Source organism: Triturus cristatus, chromosome 11 (assembly GCF_964204655.1).
Source record: "Triturus cristatus chromosome 11, aTriCri1.1, whole genome shotgun sequence".
Lineage (NCBI taxonomy): Eukaryota > Metazoa > Chordata > Amphibia > Caudata > Salamandridae > Triturus > Triturus cristatus.
This window is the reverse complement of record NC_140594.1, coordinates 213,691,827-213,716,929: the sequence shown is the minus strand read 5'-3', so window position 1 is coordinate 213,716,929 and position 25,103 is coordinate 213,691,827. Positions and strand designations below refer to the sequence as shown.

The 25,103-nt window shown below is 47.1% G+C and overlaps 1 protein-coding gene across 2 annotated transcripts in view; it reads right to left on the bottom strand.

The window, feature by feature from the left end:
- Nucleotides 1-25,103, bottom strand: part of LOC146783924 (aldehyde dehydrogenase family 3 member B1-like) — a 301,339-nt gene that overhangs the window by 226,177 nt on the left and 50,059 nt on the right. For both annotated transcript variants that reach the window (XM_085633331.1, XM_085633330.1), the window contains exons 2-3: nucleotides 17,738-17,930; nucleotides 1,150-1,260 (exon numbers count right to left, since the gene is read on the bottom strand). In XM_085633331.1, the coding sequence (XP_085489457.1) occupies nucleotides 1,150-1,260; nucleotides 17,738-17,930 (304 nt within the window). The remainder of the gene's footprint in view (nucleotides 1-1,149; nucleotides 1,261-17,737; nucleotides 17,931-25,103) is intronic.

Genomic DNA, 25,103 nt, shown 5'->3' with positions numbered 1-25,103 from the left:
GGATGTTGGTGTTGGTTACTTCCTTTGATAAATCCTGGGAGTATAAGATGTGCATCCTTGCTAGACCATCTTGGGAGAGCCTGGCAGGTGTAGGTCAAATAAAAAGCAAACGTTAAAAATATATGCACAAATCCATACATTAATGGTCGTTTTGTCAGCCCTCTTGCAAACCCTCTACGTAGAAGAAGGTTTCACTTCTTCTTCCCATGACAGCACACTGCTGGGGCAATTGCTTAACCCATTTGTGCCATTGGCTCTACTACCCTGTGAATAAAAGCATATTGCCAGCACACAAGTACCCATCTGTCTGAAATTGAGTGTGCTTCATTGTCTGAGCGGTGGCCAGTCCTTAACTTTACCATCTGGTTTCTTTTTATAGGTCTCCTTCCTTTTCTTTTTCTCCTCCCATTTTGAAAGAGGATCCAGCAGCCCCCCAGACAGTCCTAGAGGGTCGTTCTCTTGCCATTCATTTCATCTGCATTGTGCTTCATCCTGTGCGGTCACTACTTCTAAACTGGTTGAGCTGTAAAGACACGTGATAGAGGGGTTTTGCAAGGTATTGGAGACTGCATGCATTTAAGCTTGCTACAGGCAAGGTTTGTGTTAACATCAGGGGTAACTAGTTATAGCTCAAAACTGAACTCCCCTTGCCTAGGATATCCTTGAATGCCATATAATATTTATGAATGTAGTCAATAAATCCATTGTACAGATGTTTTGGCACAAAACCAAGTCCACCAAAATAAAGTCCTTATTAATTTATGAATTATTAATTCACCAAAGAAAATTAAAATCACCAAATTATTATTTAAATAGCTCTTGGTTTTCCTAAAAGGAACTATTGTCTTTTTGCCTACCCACCCATGTTTCCTTGGGATATGGCCTTCTCTCCAACTTACCAAGATGTAAATGTGGATTGCTGCCTACATCAGTGAAGAAAAATAGAGCTACAAATTGAATGGGCAGCTGCAGCATTTTATATCTTCTGTCAAAGTCTTCTTGGCACCTTGATCTGGGTTAAATCCCTTTTGAAATTGGAGGTGGGCAGTTGACCGAAAGGAACACAATTGTTTTGCCACCAGCTCCACTGCCACACATATTCATGCTCCAGCATCTCATGCAACATCAGCTAGAAGCTGAAATCTTTACCATGCTTTTCTCCATGTATTCAGGTTGCATCCATTTCTCCAGGTTGTTTATTGCGTAGCGGGCTTCATTCTTCACAGTGGTGATCTCTGACAGAAGGGTTTCAAATCTAGGCTAAAGAAGAGATCTGTTAGATAATTACAACTTAAACATTTAGTTAACACTATGCTGCCCTTTGTGGTTTACGAGTCTAAACATAGATGGTCAGGGTCGCATAAATGCAGTATACCTGTATTTAGAAAAGCGTGACAGTAACAACAAAGAGAGGGAGAGGGAAAGTATCACTCTTGAACCCCCTGGTAGACTATTCATAAACAACGGAAGAGTGAATATGAGTAAAAACAAGAGCGTGAGCAAAAACCAAAAGGATGTGTTAGAAGAACCCTCACTCACCAACCTAGTTGGTGACCTGCTTCATCATCGGGTTCCCACCAAGGAGGCAGAGTGCCTCCTTGGTGTTCTGCGATGCAAGAGTTACAGCGGAGCTGGTTTTTGAGGGATAGGTGGATGTGAATTTAAAAGGTAAATGGTTTTAACCGATAATTTTAATCAAGGTAAACCATGGACCATTAAAAACAAATGTGACGGACTAGAACTGGTAGGTTAGGATAACCAAAGAACGTCCGCTTTAAATTAGTGAAAAGGGAATGGTCGACATATTTCTGCTTTTGGTGCCAATTAGGCTAAGCATTCTTCAGGACCAAATTAAATTCCACGGCGGTATGCGCACGCTAAGGCGCACCCTAACCTGTGGAATTTGAAGACGGTAAAACTTACGGTTCTACCGATAAGCCTCCTCGTTAATTCAGGGCTACTAACTCCTGTGTGGAGAAAAATGAAAAACACAAACAAAACACACAAACATATACATGTGACCGGTTGGTTACTTGCTGTATTTAGCGGAATCAAGTGAACACACAATTTGGTAATCCCGTGCTGTGGAGCGGGAGTGGGTGTATTAGCAATTTAGCCACTACTGCCCTTAGGGCGTCTATTTAACGTCCTACAAAATTGTTCAAAACATGGTGAATAATGTAGTGAACTGAGCATAGGTAAATAACCTTTGTAAAGATATTCTATAATCAAACATCACTGGGCAGAATTCGTGCCTGAGTAGTGGCTAGTAGCCGCTGTGTCTATCATAATAGCGGACTCGTGAGAGTGTTGTGCCAACGCCCTTGGTGGTTGCCAGGCGCCGTTGTTCAGGTACATGCATAACTAAGGAAGGTAAATTAAAAATATATATACAAAACAGTAGCATGAAAAAGGGGTCCGCTTACTCGTATGCAATGTACAACATACATCATGGGTCCGAGAGGGGGGTAGTGAGCTATAGTATCTGCAAGTGGGTAATAAGCAAAAATAATTAATTTATCTTGCTTGGTAAAGCGATTCACTCCCTAAAGCGGGGGAACCTGTAGCCCAAAACAGCAATCCTGAACTTACTTCCATGCTCGCACACTCCCGCTGTCAGCCTGTCTCAGTCCTGCTCGGCCCGAATGTTAATGAGAGCTTCGTGAACCCGGAAGTAAGTAGTCAGTGAAACTGATCACGTGATACTCTCAGCGTGCGTATGACGTCTGAGATCTAAGATGAGGGGGGCGTGAACCGCTAGGATGCCGAGAAATCGGCGAACTTTATTATACCCCCTTGTGACCATCAGACAGAGCGCCGAGATGTTCCTATGGTTACTAGCGACTCGTGTAAACATAGATTTCAGTCATGTCTGCCCTGTTGATTTGATAACAAAACGGAAGCAAGTGGGGATACGGTGGGGTGGGAACCAATGCGCTAACAAGGTGTAGCCAAGGCGAAGGCATCAAAGGATTGTCAGGCGAAACACATCCTTTTGGTTTTTGCCCACGCTGTTGTTTTTACTCATATTCACTCTTCCGTTGTTTATGAATAGTCTACCAAGGAGTTCAAGAGTGATACTTTCCCTCTCCCTCTCTTTGTTGTTATTGTGATATTTGCAGCGCACAGCTGCGAAGGCATTTCTTGTGCACCTTTTGATAGCGACTCTCCCTTTCAGTAGCATGGAAAACCTAGGTCTACCTTACTCCAATGAGGAGGTGGATGCCCTTTTGGCAGACCCCTCACTCTTCTCTGACCCCTCGATTGCTCAGACGGTCTCACAAACCACAGAGTGGGATAAACTCAGTGAGCAGAAAAGAGGGCGCATTCGGACCATCCTTCACAGCACCATCTTGACAGAGTATCTTAGGAATAATATAGCACCTAAAGGTCTCTTGGTCACGAATGCCCCCCGTATCTTTCTAGACGATGCCCAATTTAGAAAAGAATGGGCGCAGATCGCTTGGCATTGCACCCGCGATTGGTTGGTGCTTATTATCAAGACAGCGTTGAGACTTTCGGAGGCTTTAATGGTAGAGATTCAACTCACAGAAACCCATTTTAGAACCACTCTAACTGGATATAAAAAAAGACTCGAACTAAATAAAGAAATGAATGAGTACAAAGACTCCCTCACACAATCAAAAGCACAGAAATTCCAAAAGGACCTTGCAAAATGGTCTTACACAAAAACATATCCATATGCTCATCCGGATTATATTCCCCCAGTGAAGAATGACTACAGCACTGACAGCTCATTTGATGGTTCCACTACGAGTGATTCCAGTGGCGACAGCTACAAATCACGCCAACGAGGACGAGGCAGAAATAGACGCCAACATCATAACCAAACCTGGCATCCATTTCAACAAGCCAACGAAGGTGGCTACCATACGTCGTTTCAACCACCGGCCTTCCACCCTTTGATGGGTTGGAACCCAAGCTTCTTACCTCATCCCCAGTTCCAACAGAACTTGTACCGCCCTCCTTTTTTAGAGAGGGGCAGGAGAAGTTGCGGCAGAAGAAGAGGGGTCAACCAAGTCCATTGGCAACAGGACGAAGTAGTGAGGGACAACACACGGAGCAAAGCCCGGGATCAACAAGCAGGCCCCAGCAACCAACGAGTCTGATCACCAACCTCTCCACAGTAACCCTGACGGAAGATGAAACCTCAGTCCTGGAGAAGGGGCTAGGTTTTATACCTACAGCTCGTTTAGATCGTTTCAAACTCCACTGCGAACTTTCAGAATTCTTCCGAAAGTTAAAGCTTAAGAGTTTTTTCGAAAAACAGCCATCAGACAACACCCCATCCACTACGAGTGACACTGGACTCAGGATAAAATCTACCTTCACACCACCCCCCCACACGATTCCACCAGAGATCTTAGCTTTTGAACAAGTGGTCTTCAACGACATTGAAGCTTTCATTGAACCTCATCTCTATAAAAACATGAAGGCTAATGAGTTTCAAGCTTTACATTCACTACAATCCAACACCAGCATAGTGATTAAACCAGCTGACAAGGGGGGTGGAATCGTAATTCAAGACACTGACGCCTATGATATTGAATGTAGACGCCTTCTTGGCGAACGTACCAGTTATACCCCTTTGACGCTGGACCCTACGCCAGAACTTCGCACCACCATTCACGACATTGTTAGTGATGCCGAACTTCAGGGTCTTATTACTAAACAGGAGGCGACTTTTCTGACAACAAGCAAGGGTATCATCCCTTACTTCTATACGTTGCCTAAAACACACAAGAACAGGACACCGCCACCTGGTCGTCCAATAGTGTCAGGTATTGGCTCACTGTTGGAGCCCCATCACGCTATTGTGACTTTTTTCTGAAACCATTAATCCAGACAACCAGCACCTATTTGAAGGACACTAAAAGTTTACTGGCAACACTACAAGAAATTACCATCCCAGATGGAGCTTCCTTCCTTGTTACTCTCGACATAGAAAGCCTTTACACATGCATCCCACAGGATGATACTATCAGTGTCATTGAAAGTTCCCTAGAATCCAGTACTTGGAATTCCATAACTCCACGGGAATTTGTAGCCACCTGTGCTGCTCTTGCACTTAAGCGCAACTATTTCGAATACAAGGGCGACCTGTTTCTACAATCCACAGGTACGTATATGGGCAGCACCTTTGCGCCGAGCGTAGCAGGGTTGTATGTGTACGATTTCGAATGTAAACACATCCTATCACCACATAACCCTTATTTTTTCAAAATTTCTCTTTGGAAAAGATACATCGATGATGTGTTAATCATCTGGAAGGGATCTGAAAACACTCTTCTGGAATTCTTTGAGTGGATTAACAACTGCAACTCTCATCTGAAGTTCACACATGCTCATGATGAACATGAGATGATCTTTTTGGATGTGGTTATCACCAAAAGAGGAAACAACTTACAGACCAGGATTCACTACAAACCCACGGCGAAGAACAACTTGCTGCACTTTCCAAGCTACCACCCACGACCATTGAGAGGAAACCTTCCCTTTGGTCAACACCTACGACTCTGACGCAATTGCAGTGAAGTCTCTACCTTCAAGAAACAAGCACAGGATTTAACTGTTAAGTTGAGAGACCGGGGTTATCCCAAGAGAATCCTCAAAAAGAGTAGCAAAAGAGCCCGTAACCAAAACAGGGATGCCCTCCTGGAAGATAATGTGAGAGATGATAAGAACACTATTCCTCTCACTTGTGTGACGACCTACAACGCAGCTTCCAATGCAGTGAGCAGATCCATCAAAAAGCATTGGAACATCCTGAAAAGCAATAACCATGATTGGGAAAAACCCTTGTTTTCTTACAAAAGAGCGAGAAGCATCAAGGATACACTTGTACACACTCGTCCAAGAACACAGGACAAGAGTCCGGTCCAGTCAGTTCTCAGCACATGGGGTCTACCCCCAGTGGTCGGCCATTACCCCTGTGGATCATGCAGTGTTTGCCACCTAACCTCTGCCACAAAACACCTATCTCTTGAATCAGGAAAACTATGGTCACAAAAAATACACACCAACTGCAACTCCACTGATGTGGTTTACTTAATAACTTGCCCATGTGGATTGAGATATGTTGGCATGACAGGGAGAAAAATTAAACAACGCATATGCGAACACCGCAGCACCATCCGGTGTCGCAAGATAAGTACCAAACTCACTGAACATTTCCTACTTTTAAAATCACACCGCCAATGACCTGAGATGGACAGTGACAGAAAAACTCAACCCAGGTCCAAACACACAACAGTCACTCTTTGAGAAGGCGCAACGGTGGATTTATCGCTTGTCTACACATCAAGTGGGGCTAAATGATAACATCCCATGGAGTACGGTACTGAAACGTTGATCCATTTACTTAATGAGTTTCTGTGTTCATTGACATTTTTAGCCTCTGGTTACATCGGTTAACTGAAAACGCTGATCTATTCACCTAATGGGTTTCTGTGTTCACTGCCATTTTTAGCCTCTGAATACTTTGGTCTTATTAGCATCATGTTAACTGGTCATGTCATATGTTTTCCTGGTCCCGTTATACTCACGACATCTCTGAGAGACCCTCGCAATTAGTCCTATATCATGGGGGTTATTCAAAGATACCTAGGGTTTGTCTCAGTCGCCTCATTTCGCCTGACAATCCTTTGATGCCTTCGCCTTGGCTACACCTGGTTAGCGCATTGGTTCCCACCCCACCGTATCCCCACTTGCTTTCGTTTTGTTATCAAATCAACAGGGCAGACATGACTGAAATCTATGTTTACATGAGTCGCTAGTAACCATAGGAACATCTCGGCGCTCTGTCTGATGGTCACAAGGGGGTATAATAAAGTTCGCCGGTTTCTCGGCATCCTAGCGGTTCACGCCCCTCTCATCTTAGATCTCAGACGTCATACGCACGCTGAGTGTATCACGTGATCAGTTTCACTGACTACTTCCGGGTTCACGAAGCTCTCATTAACATTCGGGCCGAGCAGGACTGAGACAGGCTGACAGCGGGAGTGTGCGAGCATGGAAGTAAGTTCAGGATTGCTGTTTGGGCTACAGGTTCCCCTGCTTTAGGGAGTGAATCGCTTTACCAAGCAAGATAAATTAATTCTTTTTGCTTATTACCCACTTGCAGATACTATAGCTCACAACCCCCCTCTCGGACCCATGATGTATGTCGTACATTGCATACGAGTAAGCGGACCCCTTTTTCATGCTACTGTTTTGTATATATATTTTTAAATTTACCTTCCTTAGTTATGCATGTACCTGAACAACGGCGCCTGGCAACCACCAAGGGCGTTTGTTAGCATGCACAACACTCTCACAAGTCAGCTATTATGATAGACACAGCGGCTACTAGCCACTACTCAGGCACAAATTCTGCCCAGTGATGTTTGATTATAGAATATCTTTACAAAGGTTATTTACCTACGCTCAGTTCACTACATTATTCACCATGTTTTGAACAATTTTGTAGGACGTTAAATAGACGCCCTAAGGGCAGTAGTGGCTAAATTGCTAATACACCCACTCCCGCTCCACAGCACGGGATTACCAAATTGTGTGTTCACTTGATTCCGCTAAATACAGCAAGTAACCAACAGGTCACATGTATATGTTTATGTGTGTTTTGTTTGTGTTTTTCTTTTATTCTCCACACAGGAGTTAGTAGCCCTGGAGTAACAAGGAGGCTTATCGGTAGAACCGTAAGTTTTACCGTCTTCAAATTCCACAGGTTAGGGTGCGCCTTAGCGTGCGCATAACGTCGTGGAATTTCATTTGGTCCTGAAGAATGCTTAGCCTAATTGGCACCAAAAGCAGAAACATGTCGACCATTCCCTTTTCACTAATTTAAAGCGGACGTTCTTTGGTTATCCTAACCTACCAGTTCTAGTCCGTCACATTTGTTTTTAATGGTCCATGGTTTACCTTGATTAAAATTGTTATCGGTTAAAACCATTTACCTTTTAAATTCACATCCACCTATCCCTCAAAAACCAGCTCCGCTGTAACTCAGGCGTCGCAGCACACCAAGGAGGCACTCAGCCTCCTTGGTGGGAACCCGATGATGAAGCAGGTCACCAACTAGGTTGGTGAGTGAGGTTTCTTCTAACACATCCTTTTGGTTTTTGCCCACGCTGTTGTTTTTAGAAAAGCGTGGACATACTCTTTATTTCATAATGGGGAGTAAGGAGGAAGCAGGAGACCGCTGGTAAAATGCTTCTTAAAATAAGGGAAATGCATAACTAACGATTATGTCAAATGCACTTCAAACCACGTAGAGGATGGTGCTCAAAGTTTCTGGCTCTGGTTAATGACAACAGAAATCTGCAAATCTCTATAGGACAGCAAGGCCATGACCAAGCCTTTTTTTGACAATGGAATTTTAGACATCAGCGTACTAAATCTTAAGTAAACTCAACATTTTACAAGCTGAATATAACTACACGCCCCGGAAAAATCTTAATTAAAATACAGAAAGGTAATAAGGCACTCGTATAAACTAGCATTGCATTAATCTCAGAAAGAAATACTATATTATTTAGTGATGTACTCTGTTGTGTATTAAAACAATATTGTTTTAAAAGATTTTAAAACCTATTCAGTAAAAATCCATAACACTGAGTCTTCGAGTTAAAAATGTATAATCAAATTTAAGAAAGCAACAAACATATGCTTCGATCAATGTTTCACCTGTACCTGATGGTACAGTATAACAGCCATAGTAATTCAGAAGACATCCTTACATTTTAGCTTAATGAACATTTTCATTCTATTTAAAGTGTTAGCGCCTTCTAACACATATATTGCACATTGGCAACGGAACGCTCATTACTCACATAAATGTAAGTAACTCCCTTCCTCGGCATATCCACCACCCTTAGATTTAAGTGGGTGATGTGGCATCCATCCATCCACCCATCCAATCAAGATGGGGGGGGGCTGCCACAAATAGTGGCTGCTCAACCTAAAGTGAAAGACTTGCTACAATGCCTGCAAGGGAGCTAACAGATGACAACCCAGATAATGCAGCCTCTTACTTGGTGTCAATTTTTTGTAGAGGAATTTCACCCGGTGACACAATATTTGTGCATTTTGTACTGGAAATTGCCCTAAAAGTGGCTCATTCCAGGGCGTGTTAGCTACTTTCATTGTGAAACATATGCGATGTTGGCTGTGAACACTCAATGTGGCAAATTTTCCCAATAGGTCTCTACTTCGCAATGACAGCCTAAAGCTGGGGCTAACACTGGTAATCTACCATCCTTTGCCGTGAAATCAGAGTAACAAAGCTTGTCGCTTAACACTCATGAGAATTTCCATTTCAAACCTAATGCCCCTGTTCTCTCAAAAGTTAGAGCTCTCAGGGAAACAAGAGTTTGCAACCGAAAGTCCCCTAACTCTCCCTTCTTTCTATCTTCGTCTTTCTCGATTTCAGCAAGAGATCTGCAGATATTGGGGGAACGACAAGGAAATATCTACCTGCCCTGTATCGTTCCTACACTATACTTGCTTAACACACCAACTCTGGGACACGGAAGACACAGTCACCCTAACAGAAGGAAGTATAATAGGTTAAGGATAACAGCAACAGAGAGAACTCTAGCCGATTAGCAACCACATGCCAGAAGATGCAGAAAATATGCGCCAAGGTTTTTCGGTCTCGCCTACAGACCGTTTTAGCTATTCAGTTAAAGACTTTTGGTGGACAGGGGTGCGCTAGGTGCTATAGCACCCCCAGAATAACCTTAAAGGAGTTCAAAAGGAGGATGGTCAATGAAGAGACCTATCAATTTTGTTTGTATCTTGTAGCATTTGCTGTGCATTCAAAGACAGATCAAATGCCATAGCTTCTGTCAAATGGCACATGATTCTGTTTTTTAACAGGGAGAATGGGGTTTACTTTCCCTTCTGATACTGCAGTGAGTGAATTTCGCAACCAAGTGACAATGCTCCTGGGGCACAAAGAGGGCTAAAGAAGAAGGCTGTAGTATGTTCAATGTTTTCTAACACACAACAAAACAAATACTTGTAAATGAACTTTACTAATATTTCTAAATATATCAGCAGCAAGTAAAGAGCAAATACGATGTATTGTTTTGTTCGAATTCCGAACTGTGAATGATACAAAGGTTTTCATGGGATCAAAACAAGGCACTTTACTTGTGTGATAAATATACACAGAAGATACATTTCTAAAAGTTAGGTTTAGCTGTAAAGTTGCATGACTGGTGCAAAAGTATGGCAATTTCAATAGGCCAAGTCAAGTGGACATTTCATTGGAAACTGTGCACTCTACCACTCCATGCTTTACTCACATATCTGGGACGCTGTGCTTCAAAACGCACCACTGGACATATACTACATCCCTACCATACTCCTGTTGAATGGACGTGGCTCATTTGCTACACTTGTCCTTTACAAAGGGCACTGATTTTTCACAAACCTATCACTTCAGTGATGCAACATTGACTGCAGCCCCCCATTCTGAAGCCGGTTCCAGCACCACTGATTGAACACTACCAACACTTGCAGTGGTCTGTCGGCCAGCACGCGGCTTACCATTGGTCGGCTTTCTTGCCACTAGTTCCTTGCTCCTTATTCAATGGATTTTCTTCCACTTCTTGCAGGTTGTCTTTCCCTTGGAGCATGGCTTCTTTACACCATTTTGATTTGATGACGTGTATACTTCCATTGCTCAGAATCAAGAAACTAGGTTTTTTTTTTGTTTTTTTTTTAAACCTTTATTACAGAAGTCAAAAGAGATACAAAAATGGGCCTACAACCTTCGGGCCGGCCGCTAGCAAACAATAAGAGCATAGAATACAAGTGGGAAACACACGCTGCAGTGTGAGAGAGATCACAGGAGTTGGAAAGAAAAAACGTTGGCGGCCACACCGTCCGGACCCCCCAGATGGCGGTTCCATTTTTATGTAAGAAATAAAAAACAAATCCACAAGGCAGCAAGAAGTCGAAGCAGCGGTATGAGCTCCCCTGGGGAGGACCCTACCGATCCACAGGAAAAGCAGGGGGGGACAGGCCGGAGCAGAGACAAAGTGGACTCAGTACCCAGAATCAAGGAGACAAGGAGACTAGGGAGACGGGGCCAGTGCCAGATCAGGCGTCAGCGGCGGGGTACAAATTCCGCCACGGTAGGAGTTCCAGGGGCCCCATACTTTCACCCATTTCCCAGGCTTACCTCTCGCGACATACACCACTTTTTCCCGAAACATACACCAATCCATGTTGTCCTGCCATGCCGAGATCGTTGGCGACCTCTGGGAGCCCCACAATTGCGCTATGTCACGCTTGGCCACCATATAGCCCAGAGTCACCCACCACGTCTGCGGCACTGAGTAATCAGTCGGCTCCCACACATTTAGCAGACACCTCCTCGCCTCAGGAAGCAGCGGCACATGTGTGACCGCCTGCAACACCGCATGCACACCACGCCAGAATCGCGCCACCTCCGGACATTCCCACAAAATATGGACGAAGGTCCCTAATGAACCACACCCACGCTTACACAACCCATCCACGGAATATCCCATACGCATCAGACCCGGCCCTGTAACATAGACCCTATGGAGTATTTTGAGCTGGACGAAGCGAAGGCGGGCCGGTATGGCCACCTCTTTCGGGGAGGCCACCGCTGACACCCAGTCCTCGTCGTCCAGCTCCAATCCATCGGCGACCCACGCCTCACGAAGGCTAGTCAACAGTCCCGAGCGATCGTTGATGAGCTTTTTGTAAATCAAGGAAATCGTGCCGTCCGGCACATGCCCATCTAGCACTCTATCTTCCAGAGGGGAGTACTCCGGGATGGAGGCAACATCCGGGAATACGGAGACCAGCGCGTGACGGACCTGTAGATATCGAAAGTACTCCCTGTCCTGCAACTGGAATTCCGTCAGCACATCGAACGTTTTGAATCCCCCCCTCGTCCAGAGATCGCCCACCCTGCTGATGCCTATCATGTCCCACTTCTCAAAGCCCTTCGAGGTCCACAGGGAGCCCAGCCGCTCAGAGGCATACAGTGGCGTCGCCCGGGTCAATCGATCCTTCCACCCCATCGCCAAGTTTGCCGCGTGCCACACCCGTACCATGACCCGCGTAGGGCCCGTCAGACGCGCGTCGAGCGATCGAGAATAAAGCGCCCGATTATAGTCACCACCCGGCAGTAATAGTTTATCCATCTCAAAGGCCGGGTTTAGAGTGGGCCCGTAAAGGCCGTGGTTTATTGCGGCCAGCTGGGAGGCCCAGTAGTACCGTTTGATGTCTGGGAGGGCGACCCCCCCGTCATACCACGGGAGTGTCAGCTTCGCAAGGGCGATACGCGGCCTCCCATCCCAGAATAGGTGGCGCTGCAGACTCTCCACCTCGCGAAAGTAGCGCGCCGGGACAACGTCCATCGTGTTCTGTAAAGCATATAGGAAACGTGGCAGCGACATCATCTTAAACAATGCCGCACGGCCAAGCGATGAGAGCGGCAAGCGCCTCCAACGCGCCACGTCCTCCTTCAGGCGCTGGAGGGGGGGGGGGGAGCAAATTTTGTTTATATCGGGCCTCAGCGTCCAGGGTGATAAAGATACCCAGGTACTTAAATCCCTGCGGAGCGACCTGGATGGGGCAGCCCCGCGGTAGGATAGGAGTCTCCCCGGAGAGGACATACACACAGGATTTAGCCCAGTTGAGGACTAGGCCAGAATTGCGGCCAAAGGAATGCAAAACATCCACTAATACAATCAGCGATTTACGCGGGGAAGCAAGGTGTAAAAGGATGATATCTGCGTAAAGGGATAAGCGATCCTCATACTCAGGGGTCCAACGGAGACCACGAATGGAAGGATCCCACCGCAGCCACTCCGCCAGGGGCTCCAAGGCAAGCGCGAAGAGGAGCGGCGACAGCGGGCAGCCCTGCCGCGTACCCCTGCCCAGCTGAAACGGAGCCGACACTCTACCGTTCACCACCACCTGCGCCAGAGGTCCGGAGTATAACAGTTTCACCCAACCAATGAATCCCGGGCCAAAACCAAACTTCGCCAGCATCGCCCAAATATATGGCCACTCAAGCGTGTCTAACGCCATAGTGGCGTCCAAGGACGCCAAAATGGCCGGCTCTCGTATGAACGGGACCCGCGCGAGCACCCCATGCAAACGCCACAGATTAAGCGCGGTGTTGCGATGAGGGATAAAGCCGGACTGGTCCTGGTGAATCAGATCGCACACCACGCTAACCAGCCGATTAGCCAGCACCTTGGCGAGAATTTTGGGCTCCGCATTCAACAGAGAAATGGGCCTGTAAGACGTGACCCGATCCCGCGGCCTCCCCTCCTTATGAATAACCACGATAGTGGCCAGACGCTGGTCCAGCGGGAGGGAACCCGCCGAACGGGCCGCGAGGAACATAGCACGGAGATGTGGCGCCAGCGTATCCGGTCGCAGCTTGTACAATTCGATGGGAAGGCCATTAGGACCCATGGCCTTGCCGGAAGCGACCGAACGTATGGCGAGGGCAATCTCCTCAGATGTAGGGGCAGCATCCAACGACACTTTATCCTCTTCCGAAAGGGAAGGCAGCGCAATGTCCCTGAGCAGAGCATGGGAATCCTCTTCCGAGCGGGAAGATACCGGGGAATACACCCCACGGAAATATTCTGCGAAGCAATCAACAATTTCACCCGGATCAGTGACACACACACCATCCAATGTCTCAATCGACGGGACAACTCGACTCGCTCTCTCCTTTTTATCCAGCCACGCAATCAATTTACCAGCCTTATCACCCACATCATACAGTCTCCCATGCTGCTCTCTACTGAGGCCCCTGGCTGCCTCCGTGACAAGGGCCTTATAGTCCGCCTGCTTGAGTCGGAGAGCATGTAATTTGTCATCCGTCACCCCACATTCCAGATCACCCTCCAACTCAGTTATCTCAGTTTCAATACGGGTCACCTCCTCCCGCCCGCGCCACCGGGAATGGGAAATAAGGGACAGGGCCTCCCCCCGGATTACCGTCTTAAACGCCTCCCACAGAGAGACCGCAGACGATACAGACCCCACATTATCTTCAAAATACCGCTCAAGAGATTTAACCAAATCTGCGCGAATTGTGGGGTCACGCAGGTACCAGGGATTGACCGGGACCACCCTCCCCTCCCCCCTCGGGACAATGTCGAAGTGCAGCAGGAGCGGGGACTGGTCTGAAATACCCCGCGCCAAATGTCGTACCTCCCCAACCCTCCCCGCCTGTGCCGCTGGCATCAGAACATAGTCAAGCCTTGAAAGACTGCCATGAGCCCCGGAATGAAAGGTGTACTGTATCTGCGTAGGGTGTTTCAGCCGCCAACAATCCACCAGCCCCAATGTAACCAAGAGGCCGGACAACCACGCTTGGGCACGGGGGAGATCCCTAGGAGGGTGACGATCCTCAGTACCGGAGACTACAGCGTTAAAATCTCCCCCAACCACTAGAATCCCCTCCGGAAGGCCAAGGAGGAGGCGTCCCAGATCAGCGAAAGTAGTTGTTTGCAACCCTGGCGGGACATAAACAGAAACTAAAACAATCACTCTACCCTCCAATCTACCCACCAGAGCCGTGTATCGTCCCCTGTCATCGTGGAACACCTCATCCATTTCCAACGGGAGCGAAGTTTTAACCATGATTCCCACGCCCCTCGAACCAGAGGTGAAGCCCGAGTGGGCTATAAGGCGATAGCCCCGTCTATTCATAGCACGAAAGGAGTTTCCAATGAGGTGTGTTTCCTGCAGAAATACTATATCGGGAGAAATAAGTTTTAAAAACTGCAGGACCACACCCCGTTTTATCCTGTCCCCCAGTCCATTAACATTCCAGGACAAAAGACTCAGTCCCCTACCCCCCATCATAGCCGAAGTCGAGCCATCTCCCCCCAGGGAGCACCGTAGAAGTAGCACAACAATACATCTGCCTTGTGGTACAAATAAACAATACCCAACCCCAACCCAACAGCCCCAACAAAACTCCCCCCTCCCTGCATGAGCCCAAACAGCCCCCCCAACTTGCAGTGTGCCTGTCGCCCCTATGTAAATGAAACTACTAAGACCCCCTAGAGGAGGAGGGAGAACCCCCTCGAGACCCAGCACAACCTCCCATGGAGGGGAAAAAAGGCACAATAGGCAAAAGACCCTAAGCATGGCCAAAAGTGGCATCATCCGGGGTGAGCCACGGTGTCAGTACCTCAGACCCGGTCCGGTGAGCGCTCACCTCCCTTCGCCCCCCCTCCATCCCGACCATGTCCCCCAGTCAAAGTGTCCAACCTGTCCCCAGCCATGTCAGGACGGTCAAAAAAGTGAGTGCGACCATCCGCCTCCACCCGCAGCCTGGCTGGGAAGAGCATGGCATATTTTAGGTTCATGTCCCGAAGCCGCCGCTTGACACCCAGGAAACTCAGTCTCTGCTTCTGGACCGCCTGCGTGAAGTCAGGATAAAGGTTCACCTCCATGTTTTCCAGCTTAATCGGCCCTTGCAGTCTGGAAGCTTGCAGAATCGCATCCCTGTCCCGAAAGTTAAAAATACGGGCAATAAAAGGCCGCGGAGGGGCTCCGACCTTCGGCCTGCCTCCGGGAACTCTATGGGCCCTCTCCACCGCAAAGAATTTGCTCAGCCCCTCAGGCTGGAGATGGGTAGAGACCAGGTCCTCCACAAAGATCCGCCGCCGACTCCTCCCGTCCCTCGGGCACTCCAATAATGCGGATATTATTCCTCCGGGCCCTGCTCTCGGAGTCCTCCAGGCGCCGATCCAGGAGCGCACTTGCCTGACGGAGCCGATGCACCTCCGTCTGAAGGGCCGCTACCTCGGTCGTGAGGCCCGACGCGGTGTGGGCCAAAGAGTCGACCCGGTCATTGGTCTTAGAGAGATCGGCTCTAACAAGGTTGACATCGATGAGGACCGCGTCGAGTTTATGTGCCAAGGTGTCGAATTGCTGGCCCACTGAGGTCTTCATCTCAGCAATGGCGCCCATAACATCCTGCAAAGTCAGATCCGCAGGCAAATCCGGGGCATCCGAGGGGCACTCGGAGGACTTGTGCGATCCGCCGGGAGACCCCTTCGGGAGGGTGTAGCGGTCCATAATGTTGGCCTGATGCACGGTGCCACGCCGGGTAGACTTGGCCTTCAACCGATCCCCATCCTGCTTCGTGGCCATCGTCGTGTGGCTCGCGCCCTCACCAGCTACGCAGTGGATAGCAAGCAATCAAGGCCGAGAGCCCCGGGGGTCACCCCAGGACGGCAGAGCGGGCCACCGCAGGCAGGCAGGGTCTCCCAGCGAGGCCACCCCAACACAAAGAAGCGCCGTAATCCCGCTTGCGATGAGGGCAGGGGGAGTCAAAAGCGAAAGTGAAAGTGCGGGGTACGCGACTCGCCAGGCCCAGCCCGCCGTTGTTGTTCACTTCGCCACTGGGTTACCCCCAAACTCGAATCCGGGGTCAGGAGGGAAGTAGGCCGCAAACTTCGGTCGGTGCTCACCCCGGCACCCGGGGTCCGATTCAAAAACGGAAAACGGGTACCACCTCGGCTCAGGCTCACCGACACAGTCCCCTCAACAGATTCAGGATGAAGGCAGGATAAACGTAGGAGGTTGCGGAGGTCCTCGGGAGCCTCGCACCTACGCGGCCATCTTGGTTGCGCGCTAGGCTCCTCCCAAGAAACTAGTTTTAATTTTGCTTTTAGCATGCCAGGGGAGAGCACTTGTTTCCTTACTCTTTCCCTGTGTGTAGATTTCATCCTCGCATCCTGCACTCTTCATGTTGGCCCCCTCCTCCCAGTATCAGCCCTTGCAGCTCCCTATCCTACGCAGCGTTGTCATTTTTCCCCAGTGCGTCCTTCTATGTTTTTTTATTTCTTATAAAAATAAGCCCCATTTCTCCCCCGTTTCCCGATTTGCTCGCTATTTACTTTCCTTCCACAGTTGCTCCCCAGCACCGTCTTTATTTTAAGGGGAAGGCCCAGCAGCTGTAATTTGCCACCGGATTGCTCTATTTTGGAAATGCCGTTTTGCGCACATTTAACTTTTTTTTTTATTTTTAAATACACTTACTGCTTCAGGATTGTTGTCCTCCAAATTGACCAGTGGAAAAAATGCCTGCCGTGTTGCGATTCACTTATACATGGATATGAAACTGTACTGGGCTGCAGTAGCATTGTGAAGCGTGGAGGATTAGTGGGTATTCTTGGGGAGACTTTATGCAAAGGTGGGTTTTCTCCATTACTCATACATTTGCTGGTATTACTTTACATCTTCCATAGTTCCCAGCACCAGCACTGAGAGTGCACACAAACTTACTCCTATTAAGAGCAAGAACATGTACATTTCAGAGTGAGGATGGGGGAAGAAACCACATCCGCATGGAATGGAGGTGTGGGAGAAAGTTTCTCTGCAGGGAAACATATTTCCCCAGTTGAGGAAATGGAAAGCTAAAATATGCAATTGCACGTGTCAATGTTACTACACATGTGAACATGTTCACCTGGTGGAAATGTTGCATGTGGAAATGTTGTACATATGAATGTAAATGTACATGTGAATCTTAATCATTTCAAAAGTATATAACAAATGAAGGAGCAAACCCGTGAGAAAATAATTAACATTTAAAGCTGACACTTTTGTGAATAAGGCCCCCAAAACATACAGCGGCATCCCCCTATAGCGGACAAGATGCTGCACTTGTACAGCTCATACATACCCGACGCAAGTCCTTCTGCAAAGCCTCTACAAACGGATTTTCATTGTTCTCAAGCATCTGAAAAATGGCTTCTAGTTGAGCAATCCGAAACTCCAAAGTCCTGGTTTTCCCGGACGCGAGAGCGCCCCGGGACTTTCGAAGGGCGTCTTCACAAGCCAATGAGATGGAGGGTTTCCGAGGCTCGACCACTGTCCTGCAGGGACAAAATCAGGTTTTATTCAGGGCCGAAGTTGCATAGCAGTTATAAAACCATCCATGTTAATCCACATTTAACATATTACAATGAGGAATAATTAAAAACAAAATGCACTGAAGAGGTTTACTCTAATTTGAAAAAGAAAAAAAAACACACACGTTATGGTATATTACAAGATTCCTACACAAATTCTACAATACAGTAGACTGACTGATGGCAGGGTTAAGTGAAAGGTGCCAGGGCCGGGACGATAAAGTTACACAAATTACTATTTAAACGCATCCAGTGGGCACCAGTAGCGCATGGAAAATAATGGACCCCAAAGAGAGCCGTGTTCAGTCCGAATGTAAACAGAAAAGTTGGTTGACCTTAAAAATAAGAGCGTCCGAGCTGTTCAATGTACTGCAAACAAGCAGAAATAAGTTCCAATTAGTTCTTAACGACATCGAACTGCCTCATAATCGCATTAAGTCAGTGTTATGCAAAAACCCAGGGCGGGCAGCCTAGAACGGCAATGGCCGTGAAATATAGCCTTAAAACTATAAATGGTGCCGAGATTGATATTTCAGCTCTAAGCTCTCCCCTCAAAAAAATGTATCTATGTTCTAACTTTTGGAAAGTTTTCTTCATAATACAAACTGCACGCAGCTTTTCGAACACACTGCCAGGCAGACATTCCTCAAAAATCCAACATAAAGCAAAAGGATTAACAAGAGAAAAGTGCGTGGTGGAACGATGGATGCATCTGGTCGCGATAGTTTTCTGTCTCGCTCGTCCTAATAAACTGCAACGCTCTTTGAGTGGGGGGGTGTGTGCACGAGTACATGCAGCTCCGCGGCTCCTTTAACCTACCAGGGCAGCATTACCCACGGCACTCGCGTAAACGTTTGCACGTAAACCGACATAGCGAATCGACGTTCAGGGGGTCGTTTCGCGGCTCAGGGCTCCTGGCGGTGCGTCCCCAAGCTCCTGTAGGTGAGAGGTGCCTTCGAGCTACGCAAACCAACTAGCCCAACCGGACGGCTCCGCCCGCACTCTCCGAAGTAACCACTTCGGCGCCGCCGTCTCTGCCGCAAATACAAGTTGACGGAACCTTGAAGGGATGCAGGAAAGTTGAGGATGGACACTGCAAATTGTTAATTTGTGCTGATGGTTTCCCCGCATCCTCAGGCTCCCTACAATTGGTACAGCTTTTGGGAAACAATGTGCAGGTGAAATGAAGGGGTAACAAAAGGGTGCTCTTAATAGAGTTGCTGCTATAGGGTGCCCCAATGATTGTATGGTGCTAACATAAGCACGCAGCCTTCGGGTTAGAGCGGTGGACCTCGAAGCGGGGAACCGGGTTCGAGCCTCGGCAAGGACGATTCTGGGGAAATCACTTAATCTACTGTACGTAACAAAAATGAATGTGTCAATCTGTAACAAAACTGGTGCTCATGTAAAGCGCTCCGATACCGATGTGTGGGGTCTAGTTTGCGCTATATAAAACTCCAAAAATAAAAAGGGGGAACATCCCACCAGTCCCTTTCCTCTGGTTGGGAGAGAGATTTATTTACTCCTAAGTAAATGGATGTGCACTTCATTGGAGGGGAGAATTAGTGGGACGGTAAATGCATGAAGGTTCCCATGAAAATGATCTCTCTCCACTCCTCCCACACTCGGCAGCAATGAAACCCTATGACAACTACTGACTGGTGTTCCCAGAATTAACTACCTAGATATCTCAGCAGAGGTGTAATTTGGCTACATTGTGGGCCGTGTAATCTGATGCATTCCAGAAAATGTTATCTGTATCCAACGAGGTGGCATCTTTAAACTGTTTACTGGGTGTTAGAAATTGGGTTACTGGTTGACTGGGGTGCAAGCAGCAACCACAATCCTAGTAAGGGCAAGGCATAAGCAAACCCCAAATTAACCTGTGCTCAACCCCCTGGTAGCGTGGCACAGAACAGTCAGGCTTAACTTGGAGGCAATGTGTAAAGCATTTGTGCAACAATCCAAACAGTAAAACAGTGAAAACACAGCACAAAAATATCCCACACCAGGTAAGAAAAACAAAACTTTATTTAATGAATAAAACAAGACCAATATGACAAAAATCTAATCATTAGAACCAGAGTTATGAATTTTGAAAGAATAAGCTGCAATGTAAAAAGTGTAAAGCGCTAACCACGGTGATCTGGTTGTGCTGGACATGGTCAAATCCAAAAGTTCAGGGTGACCGCGATGTAGCGTGGGCCGAGTACAGACCCAGGTTAGTCCCGCTGAAGGTCTACCTGTTCAAGTTTTATGCCAAGAGACCCATGCATGTTGGAGAGGCCGCAGGGAGAGCATTGCTGGCGGTCGTCGGCGTAGCATGAAGAGCAGGCCAGGAGTCTTGGACAGGTGGGCTGGAACCTAGCACTGGCTGGGCTCTGTGGTGATTAATGCTTACTGTGCAAAGAGACTGGCTGTTGGTGGCTAGTGTTGATTTTTGGTACAAACGGGCCCGTTCACGGTTAAGAAGAACCCAAAAACTTGATTTAAAAGCCCGCTGAGCCACAACAAGGATCCAGGACCAGAGGGGAATAACTTGGGTGTCAGGAACTTGCTGAAGGCGGGTATAGGAACTGTGGGTGGGAGCCATTTATTACCTAAGGCTCAGATCAGGAGGCCAGTAGACTAGCCCTTTGAGTCACTTGGTGGTCCTGAGTTCAAGATGGGTTGCATGTCCAGTTCTTCCTCTCCGGGCAAGAGGGAAGCAGGTCAGCACAACAGTGTAGCAGCACCTTCAGAGTGCTAGCCCAGTAGAGTGACAGCTCTTTCAGCAGTACAGCAGCCCTTCTTCCAGGCAGAGTAGCCACAGGTCCAGAAACGTACTGAACAGTTAGTGTCTTACGCCCTCCTTTCATACACTGATGTCCTGGTTCTGGAAGGTTGGAGAAGCTTCTAGACAAGTTCTTTGAAGTGCATGGAATTCCTTACCTCCCTGCCCTGGCTCGAAGCTGGCAAACGTGACAATGCAGGGTGTTTAGGCCCTTTGTTTGAAAACAGGGCACAACCTATTCAAGTGTAAATGAGGCTTGGTCCAGCTCCTCCCTCCCATCCTGCAAGTGATAGCCAATCTAGTCACAACTAAGCTTTGATTGTGTGTGGCTGTCTATAAGGAATATACAAAGCCCAATTGCCAACTACACACAGCAATGTGACCCACACGGGCCCCAAATGACTTAGGCAAGAAAATGCCAATTTTCTAAAAGTGGTATTTTCAGAATTGCCATTTAACAGACGTCACCATATGTCAGGATTTTAAATTGGGATTCCAGAGACACCAAACGTACTGCACACTCAGATTCTGCAATGGCAGGCCTGAGGCATTTTTAAAGGGCTACTTAAGTGGGTTGGACAATCAGTGCTGCAGGCCCATTGTTAGCATTTAATTTACAGGTCCTGGGCACATGTAGTGCACTTTATCAGGGACTTGTAAGTAAATTAAATATGACAATTGGGGATAAGGCAACTACACCATGTTTTAAAGAGAGAGCACAAGCACTTTAGCTCTGGTTGGCAGTGGTGAAGTACACCCAGTCCTAAAGCCAACAAACACAAATTTAGCAAAAAGGAGAGGAGGAAGGCAACATTCTGGGGATGACCCTGTAGATCGGGCCATTTCCAACACTGGGCACCCGGGGCCTGCTTAGAACCCTTTAAGAAAGATACAGGAGGAATGGAAGGGTTGTCCTATAACTTTAAAAACAGGGCACAGCTGGTAAGATTTGCAGAGTTTAGGGTTTCACATCCATGGCTCACAATATTTGCATAAAAAAGTTGTCATACCTCTCAGAACAGGGCCCACCCAAACCAAAGGCTCCCCAAAGCCTGAAATTAAGGCTCCAGTGCAAGAAGATATTCGGTTGAGACCTGCGGCCAACATAGAGCTGTGCACTACCAGCCACCCTCATCTCCATGTGTGCAATTGTGTTTCAACAGTGACCAGTCTGTCCTGCACAGGGATTGCTTTTCAGCAATAAAACACTCTTAAGGTACTCGCACAAACCCACCATAAAAAGCTGCACCTCCACCCCCATAGCAGGAGGGCTTCCAGAAGGAATAGTTAATTACCACTCACTGCAAAAGGTCCACAGCTGTCTTTCAGCAAAGACACCTTCACACAGAGATATCTCGCCATGCGAACAGAACCCCTATATAAGAAGTCACCGCCCTACAGTAAAAGTAGTCTGTTCAACACCAGGAGAAATCCCCTCCCTGCAGTAGTAGCAGTCTGCACCAACATCAGGAGAAGTCACCTCCCAAGAGTAGAGGCAGTCTGTACCAACATCAGGAGAAGATGCCTCCCTACAGATGACGCAGTCTGTGCCAACACCAGAAGTCACTTCTTTACAGTAGAGGCAGTCTGCACTAACAGCAGGAGCAATCAACTCGGTACAGTAGAAAAAGTCTGTACTAACCGCAGAAGTGCCCTCCATACAATAGAAGAAGTCTGTATCAATAGCAGGAGAAGTCGCCTAACTACAATAGAAGCAACAACAGGAGAAGTCACCTCCTTACAGTAGAGGCAGTTTCTACGAACCCCTGGAGGTCACCTCCCTACAGTCAAAGCAGTTTCTACCAACATTAAGAGCAGTCACATCCTTTGTAGCAATACAAGAGGAATACCAGATCATACAAACAACATATCTGCCTCATGGGGAGTACCCTGGTGTATGACAGCAAAGCAGAGAGTACGAGAAGTGTACCCAAGTCTATGATGACAACACCAAGCATGTGGTGGGCATACCTGTGCACATGACTAACAAATGGCATATTGCTCAAGTAATAGGAACTACAACAGAATGTGCTTAGACTACATGGTAATACAAGGAGAGTACCGTGCATATGCTGGCAACATAGGTAAATTACGACAGCGTGTTAGCAGATGTTAATATGGGGTCAAGGTATAGGATGCTATATGGCAAGTGTATTTTGTTATACGCTTCATTTCATTGGTTGGTGGAGTAAAAATATGATAATATGTAGCATGGGCTTCATTACTGGTTAATACAATGACAACATATGCCACAAAAGATCTAGACACCAAAAGGCAATAATATAGGATGTGGGGACATAGACATATGACTGAAATACCTACCTTACAAAGAGATAACTTGGTAACCTGTGGGCAATACCTGGCAAGAGGTGGGAGAACATGGTATGCCTAGATGTAGTAACAGTACCACACATGAGATAGCAATGCCTGGCAGACTGTGGGCATTTGAATGCAGTATCTAATGCATGCAATAGCTAGGTATTGTGTGCATGTTTTTGCGTGTGAAAGGGTTTCTCATCTATGTGTGCTTGTTAGTAACATGCTTTAACACAAATCCAGGTCTATTTGCTTCATCAGTTTTGGTTTAAAACAACCAAGTGTCTGCCTTTTTTCAAAGATAAGTTCATTACTCTGTCGCACTCCACTAGGGCTCTCCTTGTCACCCTGGGATCTCCAAGAGGAAGAGGATTATAAACAGAGTGGTGCATGCAGTAAGCGACAGAGATAGAAGCAAGAGGGATGGGAACAGAGCCAGAATGATGCACATAGGGCAGGGCATGGGAACAGAGTCAGTCTGTGTCCATGAGCATTCTTGCAAACTCAGTAAGCAGTACCTAGAGGCAGCATTTTTAGCCGTCAAAGACCCAATGTGTACAGCAATACTCACAGTGGTATTCAGTTGAGCTCATTGTTAACCCCTGGTTAGCTTTCTTGTCAATCTCACTTGCTTGCATCTTGTTCGATGGCTTTCTTTGCGCTTGTATTTTTTTCCTCCCTGGAGCATAGCTTGTTTACCATCTTTTTGGCTGGATGACTGACATCCTCCTATTATTTACATTAATTTAAATGCATTTATACTTTTTTTATTTTTAAAAGTCTTCCATTGAAGTGCAGGCATTTTCGTGCTCTCTCCCTCGTTTGCGGCTTCCTCCTTCAAGCCCCTGCCCCTCTGTGCTCTCCGTATTGCTGTACTCGCAACCAGTTCATCGGTTGCTTCTCTGGCCACTGTTTGTTTTGTTGCTTTTTAGGTCTCGCCTGGCATTGCAGCGCGCAAGCGCTGCTCGCTCTGCGAGGCCTCTTGTAATCGATAACATTCAGAAGTGGAATGTAGTCTCCGCCTCGTATTTTCAATGGCTTGCCATTGGCTTGCGTCATTGTTTATGGTAAACGCTGGCTTTTCATTGCGAGTGAGGCTTTTTAGTCCCTCCTGGTTACCGCCCGGTCTCCTTTTCGCCCCGCCCACCCAGACAGGATCTTTAACTCTGTGGCGTGACACAGTGTCTTCTAATTACTGGGTGAGCACTTTTTTTTTTTCCCCATTCGCACAATAGCGGGGCACAGCTTGTTTCAGAAAAGGCATTAGTCATTGCAGCCGCTCCCAGCACTCCTCCCATGTGCTACCTTTCATCGCATTCAGAGCAAGGGTTCCTTGCAGCATGGGGACGGCAGTAGCTTCAGCCTTGTTTCAAAATGTATCCCTCACTGCACCCCAGCAGGAATAATGGTGCACGCACCTTTCCTATGGTTAGTTGCATTGGCAAACACTACTTTTTTCCTCTTTATTTATTTTGGTTTCAATCGCGGCACTCGCGCTTTAACAGTAAAGTTCTTAAGCTAAAGCGCGGGGCCACGATTGCTCAAAAAAGAAAGAAATAGAAAAAACCTTTTAAAATAAATTCTCTTTTGAACCATTCGTGGCACCCGCTTTAGCTTAAGATCTTTATAGTTAAAGCGCGAGTGCGACGATTAATACCAAAGTAAATAAAGAGGAAAAAAAAGAGTATCCGCCATTTTTTCTTCTTTATTTACTTTGCTTTCAATCGCGGCACTCGGGCTTTAACTGTAAAGATCTTAAGCTAAACCAGGTGCTGTGAATGGTTCAAAAGTAAAGACATTTTAAAAATGTTTTCTATTTCTTTACTTTTTTTTTTTGGGAAAACTTATTATTTTTGTATTCAGGGCACAGACCATTCAAATACATTAACCAAATACTTATAAACATTACATTTGCATTGTTGGAAATTATGGCACTTGGCGTTATAGATTCATAGAGGTCTAGACAGAAGGGAACCCTCTTCACATTACATTTCCAGCTCCCCTCCGTTTTCAGTGTCCGAGTCCTCCTCTGCTCTTATGTCGGGGGG